This window comes from Telopea speciosissima, chromosome 7 (genome assembly GCF_018873765.1).
Source record: "Telopea speciosissima isolate NSW1024214 ecotype Mountain lineage chromosome 7, Tspe_v1, whole genome shotgun sequence".
Classification (NCBI taxonomy): Eukaryota; Viridiplantae; Streptophyta; class Magnoliopsida; order Proteales; family Proteaceae; genus Telopea; species Telopea speciosissima.
Window position 1 is genome coordinate 14,907,045 of NC_057922.1, and position 16,409 is coordinate 14,923,453.

Below are 16,409 nucleotides of genomic sequence, written 5' to 3' on the forward strand. Positions count from 1 at the left end.
TCTAGCCGTGAATTTTTATCCTATGCAGTTACTGCACGGTGCAGTGCTACATCGTGAGGTGGCTGCAGAGGCCATGTGCACCATGTGGGGCCCGCTGGCCCACTGTGCCACATGGTCTCTGCTGCGCCGCATGATGCATTACTGCATCGTGCAGTAACAGGAGAGGATAACGACCGTTGGGCTATGCCGCACACATCCCGATAGCTGACTTAGTGCGCAAGGATATGTGCTGCACAACCCAACCCTTAAATGCACCCCTGGGCGCTGAGGTTCTTGGAGAGGAATCAGATCCTTTAACCTATCACATACTAGGCTAATCCAATTTGACGCCCATACACTATTAGGGTGATTCAGGCTGATTCAATCTAACACCCATACATTAGAATGGCCGTACTATTTTTTTATTTTTTTTGGTAAAAAAGGGACGTGCTAGTCAGGATAGTTTCGGATGTTCCGAATTTGGTCAAAATAAATTATGATTTTTAGTCCAGTTACGGAATACCCTTTAGATACCGTTTTCAAGCACACAATTGGTTTTGGGAACCTATCAGCGCTACAGAGTTGGAAACACGGGAATCTGTCATCGTCACTTTCCCAATAGTTTCCAATAAAAGGATGCGTACGGAGAAGCTGTTACTCTTCTCTGTCAGAAAGGAACCGCTAGGGTTTCCATAAACTGAAAAGAATACTGAAATATGAAGTTCGCAGTGAAAGCATGGAGCAACGGAAGAGCACGGGCAGGGGTCCTCCAACTGAGCAGCTGCCCGAACCCAATAGAGACACCTGCCCTTCTTCTCACCACAAGAAAGGGTCTGCCCGTATTCATTGCTCCTAATCTCCTTCAGTTCCTCTCTTCTCCTGATTCTCATCTCCTCCAAACAAGCCCTCTCCATTTGTAAGTACATTGTACAGCCTTTGATGCTTCTACTCTTTAATTAACAACGGTGACGCTGAGTGGGACCCACTAATGGTGGGTTCTGTCCTCTTGCTTGCTCACGTGGAAGCCAGGTGCCACTGTGTAAAAGTGGTGGGTTTGCACATATGGTGTTTGTGATTTGGACTTTGTAGGGTCAACAACACCACCAATCTTAGTTCATGTCATGGGAGTTCTGGTCCTTACGACCAATTGGGTGGGGCATACCACTTGCCCGACTGCCACGTGGAAATTGGACCACTGGTGGGTTGCTCATAAGGTGTTTGTGATTTGGGCTTTGGTGCTGCAACACCACTGTGAAGTTGTGAACATCCATGATCCAAACTGAGCCTAAATTATTATGCATAGATGACAGTTCAGATGTTGCCTACGATGGTGATGGAAAGAAAATTTTTATTTTTGATAAGAGGTGATAGAAAGAAACACCCTATGTGGTAATCTATACTTGGTGAGTTGGTGACATACAAGGAGTTTTTGGAAGATGTTGTCTCTTAGACTCGTAGTTGTAGGATGACATCAAGGAGTTTTAGAAAAATCTAAGTTGAAGATGTGTGCTCTGTTCTTTATGCGTGGGCAGTTTCAGAAACTTCTTGCGGCTCCTGGTTCACCTTGTCACCCATTTGTGTTTGTTCTAAAATTTTCTGATTGCAGAAATTTTTGGCATTGCCTATCAAGGTTTAAAAATAAAAAAATTGCATATATATTGGCTGATGACTTGTTTTTAACACTGTGTTTCCTTCAGCTTAGAGTGCCCTTCATCAAAAACAATTTCAAATATTGGGGGATTGCACCAGATGGTAAGATTGACTGAGTATGGCTTTGTAGCTGCCCCTAGGGATTCTATTTTATGCCTACCAGACTGTGATGGAACTAACAAAATTGGAGCTTCTTTTGAGACACCTTGTGGTCGCCGATTGGTAATGCTTTCATGTTGTTGTTTCTAAATATCATTAACTTAACCTTTACTTATTTTTTTTTTTTTTTTTGATAAGCATTAACTTGACCTTTACTTGGGTAGTATACTTCCTTGTATTTCTGGTAGAAATGTCTTGAGCATGTTCGCATCTGGACTTTTATTGTGCAGATAAAGCCAAAAGAATACATGGAACTGATTTCTTCGCTGGAACCAAATATATGGGCTAGTTTGGCAGATGAGGTGCCTGCATGGGTTTCTGAAAAGAGGAACAAGACTTCGGTGGATAGAACTGTACGTTGGCTTGATGACTGTATTGCCTTAAACCTGGTATGTACAATATATCAGTTCAATACCTAGGCATTTATTCTTTTTTCCTTACCTGTAAGCTTTTGTTTCTAGTATGAGATCCAATCACTCTTAACCAAACAACCTCAAGTTTTTGCCTAAATTTGCATTGAATGTTATTTAGGCAAAGCAATTTCTAAATGGAGACCGTATTTTTGCCACATGGAGGCTGATCCCATTGTCAGAAAGCTGGAACATCCTTGGATCCAAATGTCAAATTTTGTGTTCCATCTGAATCATATCGCACACCATCTATTGAATCTCTTCCCCTTGTACTCAGCCATTAAACTGATGTAAAGCTGATCTTGTCATCCTGACCATTAAATAGATAGGGGTCCAAGTATTGACTATTGACTAGTTTTGTGAAGATTGTTTTTTATATTCTATGATTCTTTAGAGATGAAATTTACATTGACAGGGGTCAACGTTGGCAATATGCTTACAATAATTGAAGACTAATTGATAAGCTATGTGGCAGATAAGGTAGTCCCAATGAGTAGGTGTGGAGATTGTTAAGATTATCGTGTTTAGGTGTTTGGGGTTGTTTATGTCTCTTATTGTGCTTTCTAGTTAGTTCTAAATTAGCTTTATGTCTTAAGGGTATTTTGGGTACTTCATATTGTAATTCACTTAAGTTATGTTATAAATAAATCTGTCTCTCACGATTTAGTTAATTCAACTAAATCGTGAGAAGCCTTCTTTTCTCTCGGTTTTTCCTTCTTCTCCTTCTCTCGGTTCTTCTTCTTTCTTCTTTGCTTTCTTCTTCTAGTTCTCTTGCTGCAGATTATTTTTAGCTTCAGTTTTGTTTCATGGTATCAGAGCAATAAATTCTGATCCACGAGATTCATCTTGCTGCTGCTGTTTTGAAGGTTCTTTTTCACCCCTTTGTTTATCGTGGTTTACAGCAACCTATGCTGCCTATGTTGATCTGAACTCTAGTCATATATTCATGAAGGACTAGAGTCTCCTGCTATGCTGCAACTGATTGTGTATGTTCCTGCTGCTGTTCGAAGTCCTTGAAGATTGGTTATTTGCTTGCCCCTAAAACCCTGACAATCAATATTCCAAATCCCTGTGGAAATCGATTTGTTTTTCTTCTGGGGTCTGTTCTTCATTCTTGTGGCTGGACTTCTAGTGATTATACATCACTATTGCTGGTTATATTTATCAAAGACTATACTTCTGTATTGGGCTGTTCTGCCCTATTCTTCAAGGCTATCGGATTTACCCTGATCAAAGATTTCTTTCTTTTGGGCTGTTATCGACATTGGAGTTTGCACCTTTTTATTTCCCTAAGGGCTGATGCTAAGTCTTCTACCGACAACTTTAATATTCAGATTACCAGTGTGAAGCTGAATGGTGCTTCTAATTATCTACTTTGGTCTCAAGCCTTTGAGGTCTATGTCACTGCTCGCCGGAAGATGAAATATCTTACGATGGAACCCGTGGATTCCACTGATGACAAATATGATGATTGGAAGGCTGAGAATGCAACCCTTCTTTGCTGGCTTTGGAATAGCATGGAACCCTCCATTGCTTCCAATGTTATGTTTCATAAAACTACCAAGGGTGTTTGGAACGAACTTAAAGAGAGCTACTCTCAAGATACAAATCTGTCCCGAATTTATGATGTCTATGAGAAATTCTTTTCTTTTAAACAACATGGAAAATCCCTTGGTGAGTATTACAGTTCATTGAAGGGGATGTGGGAAGAACTCAATGTATACCAGCCTAACTCTACTGATGCTGCTGTAATTAAGTCCCAACGATCTGAATTTTTGGTTGCTCAATTTCTCTCTGGGCTAGATTTTGATCTTCAATCCGTCAAAAATCAATTGTTGACTAGAGAGAAGATCCCCTCTATGAATGAAGCATATTGTCGGATCCAGAGAGTTTTATCCCCTTCTGTGGTGAAGTCTGATTCAGCTCCTACCAACAAAGATAATTCTACCCTTTTCACTTCTACTGGAGGGCGTGGCCGTGGTGGTGGTGGTACTTCTTCTCGCAGTCGTGGTTCTACTTTTGGGCGCGGTAGTGCCGCTGGTTCTGGAGGTCGTGGGGTTACATCTAACACTGCTGGTTCTGGTTCTGTTGATACTAGTTCTCGATGGTGCACTCATTGTAATCGGTCTAATCATACTGTTGATAAGTGTTGGCTCAAACATGGCAAACCACAGTGGGCCCATGAGCAATTTGCAAACTCTGCCATATCTGATGGAGGGACTGATTCTGTGCACTCTTCCGACCCTGCCCCGAGATCCTTTACTAATGGTGGTACCTCTTCTAATGATTTAGTCTCTCAACTCTTACAATGAGTCCAAAAACTTGAGGCTTCTTCTTCTACATCTACAGCTGTCCTTACCCACTCAGGTACTACTGCTTGTTTCGCATCCTCATCCTCTCCGTGGGTCATTGACTCAGGAGCATCCTCTCACATGACTGGTAAGCTTACTTTGTTTTCATCTTCCACACAGACTTCTATGTCATCTCGGATTTCTATTGCAGATGGATCCTCTATGCTAGTCACTGGTCATGGGAAAGTTGCTCTGTCTTCTAACATATCTTTAGCTGATGTTCTTCATGTTCCCAAGCTTCCTCTTAACCTCTTGTTTGTTAGTCATTTAACTAAAAATTTGAATTGTTCCATAAGCTTTCACCCTTCTTATTGTGTCTTTCAGGATCTTGCAACAAAGACGAAGATTGGTGGCGGGTATGAGAAGGGAGGCCTCTATTACTTTGATCGAGAACTACATCCTTGCAGCGGTTGCTCGCTTCTCTGGCGTATCTCCTTTACATTGGCACTATCGGCTAGGACATCATTTTCTATCTAAGCTGCAGCACCTTGTTCCCAGTTGCAAGTTTGTCTCCCGTATCGAGTGTGAAGCTTGTGAGCTTGGCAAGCATCATCGTACTATTTTTCCTTTGAGTCCAGAGTCTAGGAGTACTTCTTTATTTTAGGTAGTTCATTCGGATATTTGGGGTCCTTGTAGGGTCAAAAGTCGGTTAGGGTTTTCATATTTTGTTGGTTTTATTGATGATCATTCTCATATGACATGGCTGTACCTCTTGAAGGATCGATCTGAATTTGTCTCTGTCTTCAAACAGTTTTATAATGAAATTCGAGTTCATTTTGGTGTTTCTTTAAAGACTTTGCGTACTGATAATGCACTTGAATTAATTCAGCGTGAGGTCTCTCGTTTTTGTTCTGACAATGGTATTCTTCACCAAACTAGTTGCTTTTACACACCCCAACAAAATGGTATGGCAGAGCGCAAAAATCGCCATTTGTTAAATGTTACTCATTCTTTGATGTTTCATATGCATGTTCCCAAACTCTATTGGGCAGATGCGGTGCTGACAGCATGTTTCCTTATTAATCGTATGCCTTCGTTTGTCCTCAATAATCAAATTCCTTTCAAACTAGTTTTTCCTGATCGGGCTGTTTTCTCTCTTCCTTGTGTTTTTGGTTGTCAGTGTTTTGTTCATGTGCTTCGCCTAGGGCTTGATAAGTTATCTCCTCGGGCTGTTAAGTGTTTATTTCTTGGATATTCTCGTACCCAGAAGGGGTATCGTTGCTTTGACCCTGTTATTCGCCAACAGTTTATTTCTGCTGATGTTACCTTTTTCGAGAGTTCCCCGTATTTTGTTGGTTCCTCCGTTGATGTTCCTTTTGATGCCGTTGATTGGGTTGCTGCCCCTGCCCCTCTTCCCTTGCCGATAGCTGCCCCGCCTGTACAGGTTTATGTGCGTCCTCACCAACAGCAGCCGCTGCCCCCAGTTCAATCTATTACGGCCACAACTCTACCGCCACCAGCTGATTCTTTGCCTGCAGATCCCACTGTTAACGTTGATGATCTCCCTATTGCTCAGAGAAAAGGTACTCGTGCTTGCACTAACCGTCCTCTTTATCCTGTGGCCAACTATGTGTCTGTTTCTCATCTTCCTCTTCATTATCGTGCTTTTGCTACTGCATTACATTCTACTTTTATTCCTACTTCTTATACCATTGCTATGTCTCACCTTGAGTGGAAAAATGCTATGGATGTGGAGATGGAGGCTCTCATCTCTCGTAAGACTTGGTCTTTGGTTGATCTCCCACCTGGTAAGGATCTTGTTAAGTGTCGTTAGGTGTACACGATGAAATACAATCACGATGGTACTGTGGAGCGGCACAAGGCCAGTTTGGTTGCCAAGGGGTTTACCCAGACCTATGGGGTCGATTATTTTGAAACCTTCTCTCCTGTTGTGAGGCTGAATTCCGTTCGTATCTTGCTTTCTTTGGCTGTTAACCTTGACTGGCCTCTTTTCCAGATGGATGTGAAGAATGCTTTCTTATATGGTGACCTGTAGGAGGAGGTGTATATGGAGCAACCTCCTGGTTATGTTGCTCAGGGGGAGGATAGTGTCCGAGTTTGTCGCCTTCACAAGGCAATTTATGGACTGAAACAGTCCCCCCGTGCCTGGTTTGATAAATTTAGTAGTGTTGTTGTTGGTTGTGGATTTTCTCAGTGCTACTCTGATCACTCTATCTTTGTTAGACGACAGGGGTCTAATGTGGTCATCTTAGCCATATATGTTGATGATATTATTATTACTGGTAATGATGCTTCTGGGTTTGCACAGGTGAAGACATATCTACTTGACAATTTTCAGATTAAGGATTTAGGTAACCTCAGGTACTTTCTTGGCATCGAGGTTGTTTGCAGTTCTCGTGGTCTAAGCTTGTCCCAACGGAAGTATGTTTTTAATTTACTTGATGAGATAGGTATGATGGGTTGTAAACCTATTGATACTCCTATGGATCCTCATGTCAAGTTTGGTGCTTCTGATAACACAGACTTTGGTGATCCACACCAGTATCGACGCCTGGTCGGTAGACTTATCTATCTTACAGTTACTCGTCCTGATATTTCTTTTGCTGTGGGTGTTATCAGTCAGTTCATGCAGACGCCTAAGGAAGTTCATTGGGAGGCTGCTTGTCGTATTTTACGTTATCTTAAGGGTGCTCCTGGCAAGGGGCTTATCTATCGCCGTCATGGACACACTAGCATTGTTGGATTTTCTGATGCCGATTGGGCTGGTTCTGATGGTGATCGTAAGTCTACTTTATTGTACTTTCTTTGGTGGTAACTTGGTTACTTGGAAGAGCAAGAACCAAACTACTATTGCTCGTTCCAGTGCAGAGGCTGAGTACAGAGCTATGGCTCACACAGCTGCTGAATTGATGTAGGTTCGTTCCTTTGCTCATGAGCTTGGTTATTCCAGTAATCAGCCCATGGAGATGTACTGTGATAACCAGGCTGCTATCTACATTGCCAACAACTCTGTGTTTCATGAACGAACTAAGCACATTGAAGTTGACTGTCATTTTGTTCGTGATGCTGTTCTGAAGAAGTTGATTACTACCCCTTTTGTTCGATCCCAGTTTCAGCTCGGCGATATGTTTACCAAAGTTTTGTTTCGACCACAGTTTGCAAATGACTGTTCCAAAGGTGATGTCTATGCTCCAGCTTGAGGGGGAGTGTTAAGATTATCGTGTTTTGGTGTTTGGGGTTGTTTATGTCTCTTATTGTGCTTTCTAGTTAGTTCTAAATTAGCTTTATGTCTTAAGGGTATTTTGGGTACTTCATATTGTAATTCAATTAAGTTATGTTATAAATAAATCTGTCTCTCACGATTTAGCTAATTCAACTAAATCGTGAGAAGCCTTCTTTCTCTCAGTTTTTCCTTCTTCTCCTTCTCTCGGTTCTTCTTCTAGTTCTCTGGCTGCAGATTATTTTTAGCTTCAGTTTTGTTTCGGAGATCCTACCTATGTTTGGCCCATGTAGACAACTGCTTCCATTTATATTCAGTTGTTTTCTTCTTTCTCACTAGTTGCCTTTGGGACCTTAAACCTCAATCTTGAAACTGTAAACTCTAAATCAGTTTTTTAATAAGAAAATGTAATTCATTATTTTCTTGAAAAGGATTATTTCTTCTGACATCCTAAAGTAGCCAATACTTTAAAGATTTGTGGTCAAATTGTAAGGGGTTGATAATAAGTTGTTTAACCTTGGTCCAATATTTTGTTATAATCAAATGGCAATCTCAAGGGTTTCCTCTGTGCCTCAGAGAGGGCCTTAGACAAGCTGGTCTATTTTTCATGGTTATGATGAACATATTTAGTTGATTATTTAAGAATTTTTTTTTTTTTGGGGGGGGGGGGGGGGGTGTGTGTTGTGATTTGATCTATGACAAAAACTATCTAACTCTGGGCCCCAATATGCCTCATGTTCGATATTTTGATGATAACTATGGAGTTTGCAAGGCCAATGAGGATTTATGCAACACTTGAGTTAAAAAAAAATGTTGTTTATTTATTTAATTTTTGGTTCTTCTTCTTCATTAGTTCACTAGAAGCTTGTTGTCATATGGGTGAAGTGATAAAAAGAAGACTGTCTGGAACTGATGTGAATTGAGATTTACAAGGAATATTTTCACTCATTTTGGAAGTGACATAAACCTTGGACTATGAAACAACTAGCTTTACCCTTTCAAGGAACTCTTAGATCTTTGGAGTTTTGGGATGTAATGCTGAGAGATTTGCCACGGTTTCATGCATTAAGGAGGAACTACTCACCTCATGTCTCCACGCGGGGAGTGGGAGTTTAAGGTGAAACTATGATCAAATCCACCATTTCTAACCTTCTGTCCTCCATAGCATGATATAAAAACTTAAGTTCTTTCATAAATCTTTTTGTTTGGAAACCTGTTGAGCTTGAGCCCACCTGATGCAAATCAGGCATTTGTCTACTCTTGCTAAGTTGATTTTGAGATATCTAATGGATGGAGTCTTGCCAGTGCTATTGGGGCTGTTTATTTGATCTCCGTATTTTGAAATTCTGTAAAATCTCTTTTGTTCCATGATACCCATTATTAAGTGACCAGCCCTGAAATACCTGCAGTATTGGTAAGGATATTCATATTTTCTTCTTTCTCATTTCTAAGCCCTGGGAACACTGGGATCAGCAACACTTAGTTTTGAAAGCTTAAAGTTGTAAGTCAGGACTTCATGATTTAAAGGATTTCATTGTTTACTTTTTCTAACGCAAATTTCTTCTAGCACTAGGGCCTATTATTTTCAATCTTAGATGTCACTAGTACTTCATTTGTGAATTTTTTCCTAGTGTTAAATCCTGCTTTAGGGCTATCTTTTCTTGACCTACAGATTTTTCTCTTTTAGGAACACACTTCATTTGTCTTCTGGAACTTTGATTTTTGACATCAGTTTATTTCATGACCTATAGACAAATCGAGGAGCAATTTTTGGGGCTATTGTTGGAGGTTCCAGTGTAGAAGAACGTCGTTGTTGTGCTCAAGAAGTAGTGAGGCGAAATGTATCAGGTTACTTAGCTCTTCATAGTTTTTGAATATGCCATCTTCTTATTGAAATTGTGTTTGAAATTAATATCATGGCTATATTATTTGTACTATTTTTTCATGGTAATGGGGACGAATAAGTCTCTGTAGGTCATTTACCATCTTGATTGTTTGATTTGGGTACATTCTCAAGGAAAAAAGTTAAAAAGAAAATGAGCTGCTCAGATTCTTCTGTTCTTGTCCTCTCTATGTTTGTTCTGGGCCCATGAAGTATGAAATTCCATCCTCCCTTAGGTTTTTGATAATATGAAAACCAGTTAGGTTTTAATTATGGTGTATCGATCTAGATTGCATTTTCTCTACCTAGCTTTGCTAAAAGTTCTGAGAAATAGCTTGCTACAGGTTTCTGGATTGGTGGTTTTGGGCTTGGAGAGAGTATGGATGAACGCTCTGCTCTCCTTAATGCTGTTACTGTAAGATACGAGCCCTTAATGCTATGTATACCTAAATATTTAGCATTTGTTTGGAATCTTATGCCTATCCCAAAAACGTTTTTGTATTTTGATATGTAGCATCCAAAAAGAAGCCACATTTGTGAGAATATCAGGACTGGAGGTTACTAGTTTTTTGTGTATTATTAATTGGAGAGTGTACCATGTAGGATTAACTTTTAGCATATTACTTTTTTACTTACATTATAACCGTCAACGTTACTGGACTGCTGATAAAAGGATTTGTCAAGTTGGTAACTGGCACAAAAAATTTTAACTGTGAATTCTGAAAGTTCCTTCTCAAGCTCACATCAGGTTTCTTTTCATTGTATAGCTGGTCATCCCCTAGGATTGAAACTGAAATCATATGATCCCATTGTAGGTATTGAGCAGGGGTTCTTATGCCATTTCGGAAAATTGGGCAACACAACTCGTTGGAGAGAAGGTTGATCATCATAAAAAATCTAATCAAACCCTTTAGTCATGGGAAATGAATATTCATTATTTCAAGCTCATGATGGGAGTTCCCTACAAGTATCTAATACAAACAAGAAGTTTCCAGAAAGCTGAAATTGTTGCTTTCGTCCAGCACTCTTCCAGCTGCCGGCCTAGATTTGTAACTTTTTGGGTTTTCAAATGAAATTTGGAATGGCCAGAAGTTTGACCTAAATTTGACCTTTAAACTGTGGGTCTTAAGCAGATCGGCATGTGGGTTTTATGAGGCCCATACTGGCCAGCTCATGAACTTGTTAATAAGTTGTACTGCAGCTCCTAAGATCATTTAAAATAAGATATTTATTATACATTTTATGGAACGTAGAGTAGCATTAAGTTTGGAAACTAACTTTGGTAATTCCTTGGATTTTGAGAAATTAAATAGGAAATAGATAGTGCAGTTTCTACTTGGATTAAATGTTTCCTTTTATTTCATTGTTCCCAAGTCTTTAAATAATATGAGATAGGAGACATTCTTGATGTGGTGTTCTATGATACAAGTTGAATTTTATAATGGAAAATAGTGAGCCGAAAAGGAGGTGGCTTATGTTATTGGAAAAGGGTTTCATGACATATGGAGGATAAGCCTCATGATAATGTGAGATGACAGCAAAAGGATTCATGTAGCTGACCCTGATATGGATGTAAAATAATTCTACTTGAGGATATGGATTCAGACAACCAAAATGAGAAAAGAGCCAGAAACCCTTGTTTTAACTATTTGCATTGGTGATTCTCTTGACAAAAAAATCAGGAACTGAGAAACCTAAGAACCTTATGGATGAGTAGGTGGTAATTTTTATGTCCAGTGTATTTAGACCTGCAGCAACATTTCTACTCCACTCTGTGTTCTCTTGAAGCCAAATGCTCAAATTGGTGTGCTTTTGTATTTTAAAACATAGCATGCATGTATTGTTGCACACGCTAATGCAGTATGCTAGAAAATTTATATATTGTTTCTCAAATTGGTGTGCTCTCTTGTATTCACGATATGCACTTCAGCCTCCCACTCCATGTTGTGGCACTTAGTACATTAGGTCAATTATGATGGGAGAAAAAGAAAAAAAGAGGAGCCAAATATAGAAGTAATTATCTGGTCGTAAGTTTTGATCCATGAAACAAATAAATGTAACCGGTAGTCCATTTGAATATTCAAGTGTTTCACCATGTATGTTGTTACCAACTCACCATGTTATAGAGGTAATTTTTTAGATTGAAAATTTGTCTTTTATATCATGATTTTAGAGAGCTAATACTTCCATCTAAACCAGGATGTCTTACCTGATGAAAGGCCACGCCAAGTTTGTGGGCTTGGACTTCCAGGTAATGCCACTGTTTCTTGCACCTTTTTCACTGTTAATTTTAATGCTTTCCGGAGCACTGACACACTTGTGCATATAAAATTTCAAAAGGTTTCCTTTTTCCATTCTCATTCTACTTTTGCACCCTCCATGTTAAGTTCCTCTGTTTGTAGCCTTATGTATGCATAAATAAAAAATTGTGTCTGATGATTAAACAACAATACAATGTATCTCAGGTTATTTAATGAAGTGAGGTTACAGTTTAGAGACTTCACCCAGTCATGAATCATATTTACTCACCTTTGCATCAGTTCTTAGTACCATTTTGGTCAATTAAGTGAACTGAGAATTATGATGGCATTTTTGTGCTTCTATAGTTCTATTACTACAGGGATAGTAGTAGAATTGTTATTTATGTAGTTTCTAGAAGGGTCATAAGTATCATATTGTCTGATATGTATTGGTATCGGTGGGTATTGTTATGATACTTATTTTTCAAAAAAACATTGTATTGACCAATATGGGTGGATACACTCATATACAGGACTGTTTGTTTTTCTCTTCAATATGAGTTAGTGGAAATCATCTAACATAAAAAACAATCCTAATTTTCACCATTTCAACAAGTTTTAGGGATTTATAGTGCTCTAATCGCGGATCAAAACAGATTTACGGGAAGAAGTGGTAAAGTTGCAGATATCTTTTATCTTTTTTAGTGCTCAAATCTCTTTTTTTCTTACTTTTTTTGGGGGGGGTGGGGGGTTGGGTATGCATCACTAGATTAGGTAGAAACAACTCAAATCCTTGCACCAAGTTGATGCACATTTATGCATATCTTGATCATTTCCATTCTTATCTTTAGCATATCTTACGTCTCTCCGATACGGTATGATACATCTCTTAAAATCACCCTCGATGCGATACCCGATACCAATACTTAAATCTTTGTGTTCTAGACTTCTAGTGCATGTAAAAGTTATAATCTACAGCCGTCGTACACAAATATGATTTTTATTCATTTCTACTGCTTTGGCCAAATATTTGTACTTGGAAGTATTGCATTTGTATAATTTTGTCAATATATTCCCTTCAGTGGACAAATTTTTTTTTTATTTTTTATTTTCATTTCAGAGGAGATCTTGCAGGGAGTTGCTGCGGGGATTGATCTCTTTGACTCGACGTATGTACCTTGGTCCAGTTTGTAATCTCTTTACTTTATTTCTATATTGCTTTCATCTACCACTGGTCTGAGGAACTCAACAACAATTTGACAGGTACATTTACCATCTTACACTTGGAGGATTTGCACTCACCTTTCATCTGGATGGAACTGACAGTCATGTTTCTGGTTCACAGTTCAGTGATATAGGCAGTGACCACACAAAGATAAATCTACGAGCAACAATTTACAGGTGACTAATAATATCTGATAAATTTACAATATACTTCTTTAGCTTCTCTGAGATATTGTCTGTTTGATTTCCCTGTGCTCTACTTATTTACTGATTACTCGATTGATCTCTCCTGGATGGTATCTAGGCACTGACCGACTATACCATAAGCTACATGTGGTTCCTTCAATCTTAGGAATGTTTCTGTTTGCTTATGCTTGCTGCAAATGGTGTGGAATTCTAGATGTGATTTTTATGCTAATATGCACTTTTGACAGAAAGAATCAGTTTCTCTATCTTGTATGCACTTTACTCCTTATTCAATGACGGTGAATGTTACTTCTGGTTTGTTGGCAAATGATTCAACTTTTGATTGCCTGATTTTGTTGGCCAAATCTGGCCTGGTAGATATGATACAGTCTAGTTGCTTTTGTGAGGAAATGTACAAATCCAATTGGGTGTGGCTTTTCAATCACCAACAAAACCATAAGGTAAAAACTCCTTAAAATTTCATGAGTGAGATCTGAGATGACTTTGGATTTGGAGGGCTGTTACCAAGAAAATAATTCTAGCACTAGTGGGACTGAAGGCTTGCACTTCTGGAAATTAGTTTGTTTCATGATCAGGGAGAATGAAAATTGGTTTTTCCTCTTTTTTTTTTTTTTTTTTTTCCTCCTTCGTGCCAAGTGACCGCAAAATTTTCAATTTTCTAAGGTTTGAGAATTAAGATTAATTAATAAGCATAGTGGGACGAGTTTTTGGCCATTCTTAGCAAGCAGACTCCAGAATGGTGTATAAATTCTTTTATAATTGGTATTTCAAGCTTAACAGTTTGCTGGTTCCTTCTATGTGTAATTGCCACCAATCTGATTCTGGTTTCTTGACATTGGTTAATCTATTTTTTATTTCTTGTTCTATGAAACAAAACTCGCACACGCACAAACAAAAATAATAACAGTAAATCCTGACGATTCACCCATAAATCCTGATTCCTAAATTTCCCAGTGACTTGTTTGTTTTATTTGTCCTTGTACTTATCCACACTGACACAATCTTGTGAACAAGGTTTAAGTACCAGAATCATGGATTTCAATCCGGATCGGTTGGTATTGGCCGATTCTACCCCTAACGATCAACTTTATTGGATCGGCATAAAAATCAGAGAGAGAAAATAAAAAAAAAAAAGTTAGAATCTCTCTCTCACCTGCACCCTTCTCTGCAACCCCCTTCTCTCTCTCTCTTCAATTCTCTCTTCTGCCCTTCCCCCTTTTTCTGCAACTCTCGCCTGCTCCCTTCTATGCAGCTCTCTCTCCCCCCCCTCTCTTATCTGCAACACTCTCGCTCTTCTTCCTTCCCCGCAACTCTCCCCCCCTCCGCCCCTTCTCTGCAATTCTCTCTGTCCCCTCTGATAACATGCTTGGGAAATTGATCTAGATAATGGAGCCAGAGTCCAAAAGTTTTCAAGTCAATTATTTTGTAGCAGGTGGTTGACTGATGCAAAAGGCGAATGGGACGTTCGAATGCCTCATGATGGATGATGGAATTGCTGGACTTCTGAAATGTGAAGCCACTGCTTAGGATTGAGAAATTCTGTGTCTTGCTAACAAAATGAAGTTAGGTTTGACTATATGAATAAAATATAGTTTTGGCTCGAAACTTCATTGTATTGTGAGCCTTGGATAGTGCAATGCCAGATTTAGAATTGAGGATCTTTCATAAATTTGAAAACATGATATCTACCTCAACAAGCGCATCTTCAAAGCAAATAAAGGTCTCGAGATACGTCATGGTTTCAACATCTTGTAGTATCTATTTCAGGGAGAAAATTTCTCTTGAATACTGATGATTGTTCTGGTGTGACTTCTTGTGCTTAGAAAGGTTTCCAGAGGTTTCACAAGTTGCTCTGAAAGTGACCGTCATATCTTAGGTTTGATATCTGTATACTAGAAGTTCTACCAAGTCTACTTGGTGGATACTGAGTGTTCTAAGAATCACTTCACATATTGATAGTCTTCATTAACACCCTTGATTGTCTTTTATATGATCAATATTGGAAGAAACTAAGGTGCAATTGAAGCCAATATTTCTCTAAAAGGTTTATTGGAATATTAAAACTTTCTTATAACATGAAATGATTAAAAAATACAAAGGAGAAGGGAATGGGAGAGAGGAAAAAGTTGGGGGGGGGGGGGGGAAGAGAATAAATCATATAAACTTGTTGCATTGGGGATCTGAAAACATCATTTGTATTATTATCAGTTTTACTGTCTCATTTTGGTATATATGCTTTGTTGTTTCAAGTTTGCAGTGATGACATAGTATGGAAATACGACAAGCATTTTTAACCATTAAATTAACTCTGGTTGTAATGTTGGTTACCGTTCAGGAAAGATACATCTCCAATTGTTGAAGGTTGTAGCTGCTACACATGTCAGAATCACACCAAAGCCTATGTCAACCACCTGCTGAATGTTCATGAAATGCTGGCTCAGATTCTTCTAGAAATGTAATAGTTCTCTGTATCTTTTTGTTATTTTTGCTACTTATATTCTTTGTGTTTACATCTGAGATCAATTTTTCTTACACTTTGCAGACATAACACTCATCATTATCTGGGATTCTTCCGGTTGATAAGGGACGCAATCAAGGAGGGTGAGTTTGATCTATTCCGGCAAAGGTTTATAGAGAGTAGGCGAGACCATCTAGTGGTAGCTTCTGTATTCTCGTGATCAAAGCTGTTCTTCACATAAGCGTTCGAGATGGCGTCTTGTGTTTGCAAAATGCAGAGGAGCATGGATGTGGTGCAATCAAACTGTCTGCAGTTAAATTTTTTTTTTTTTAACTTTAAAAAATGTTGATTAAGAAAGCTATTAAATTAATATATAGTGCACAATTTGTTGAAGAAAAATTCCTAAATGTTTTGAAGAGGTTGCTAGTACGAACAAGCTCAAGGTATATGATAAATGTGGCATGCCAGCTGATTAAAAAAAGAAAAAGAAAAAGGAAAAAGAAAGACATATAATCACACAGTAATCATGGTTGAAGGTTCATAGCTCATGGAATAAAAATGTGATTCTTACTCACAGTGAGGTGGGTTGTTTGCTTTCCTAAGATTTCGATAATAAGAGAGAGAAAAGAATAATGTTGGCCACATCAATATTCACACATGCGTATTTG

General features: G+C 38.8%; 1 protein-coding gene across 2 annotated transcripts; it reads left to right on the plus strand.

Annotated features, from left to right (window-relative positions):
* The first annotated feature begins 629 nt into the window (after positions 1 to 629).
* Positions 630 to 16,058, plus strand: LOC122666679 (queuine tRNA-ribosyltransferase accessory subunit 2-like). Of its 2 annotated transcripts, XM_043862723.1 has the most exons (10): positions 631 to 895; positions 1,677 to 1,851; positions 2,019 to 2,177; positions 9,482 to 9,578; positions 9,957 to 10,027; positions 11,812 to 11,863; positions 12,973 to 13,021; positions 13,116 to 13,253; positions 15,619 to 15,738; positions 15,826 to 16,058. In XM_043862723.1, the coding sequence occupies exons 1-10, from the start codon at positions 696 to 698 to the stop codon at positions 15,959 to 15,961; spliced, it is 1,197 nt and encodes a 398-aa protein (XP_043718658.1). In that variant the 5' UTR covers positions 631 to 695; the 3' UTR covers positions 15,962 to 16,058. The 2 variants fall into 2 exon arrangements, with proteins under 2 accessions (XP_043718659.1, XP_043718658.1); XM_043862724.1 differs by lacking the exons at positions 15,619 to 15,738; positions 15,826 to 16,058 and adding an exon at positions 14,716 to 14,796 and having other exon boundaries at positions 630 to 895.
* Positions 16,059 to 16,409: the final 351 nt, after the last annotated feature.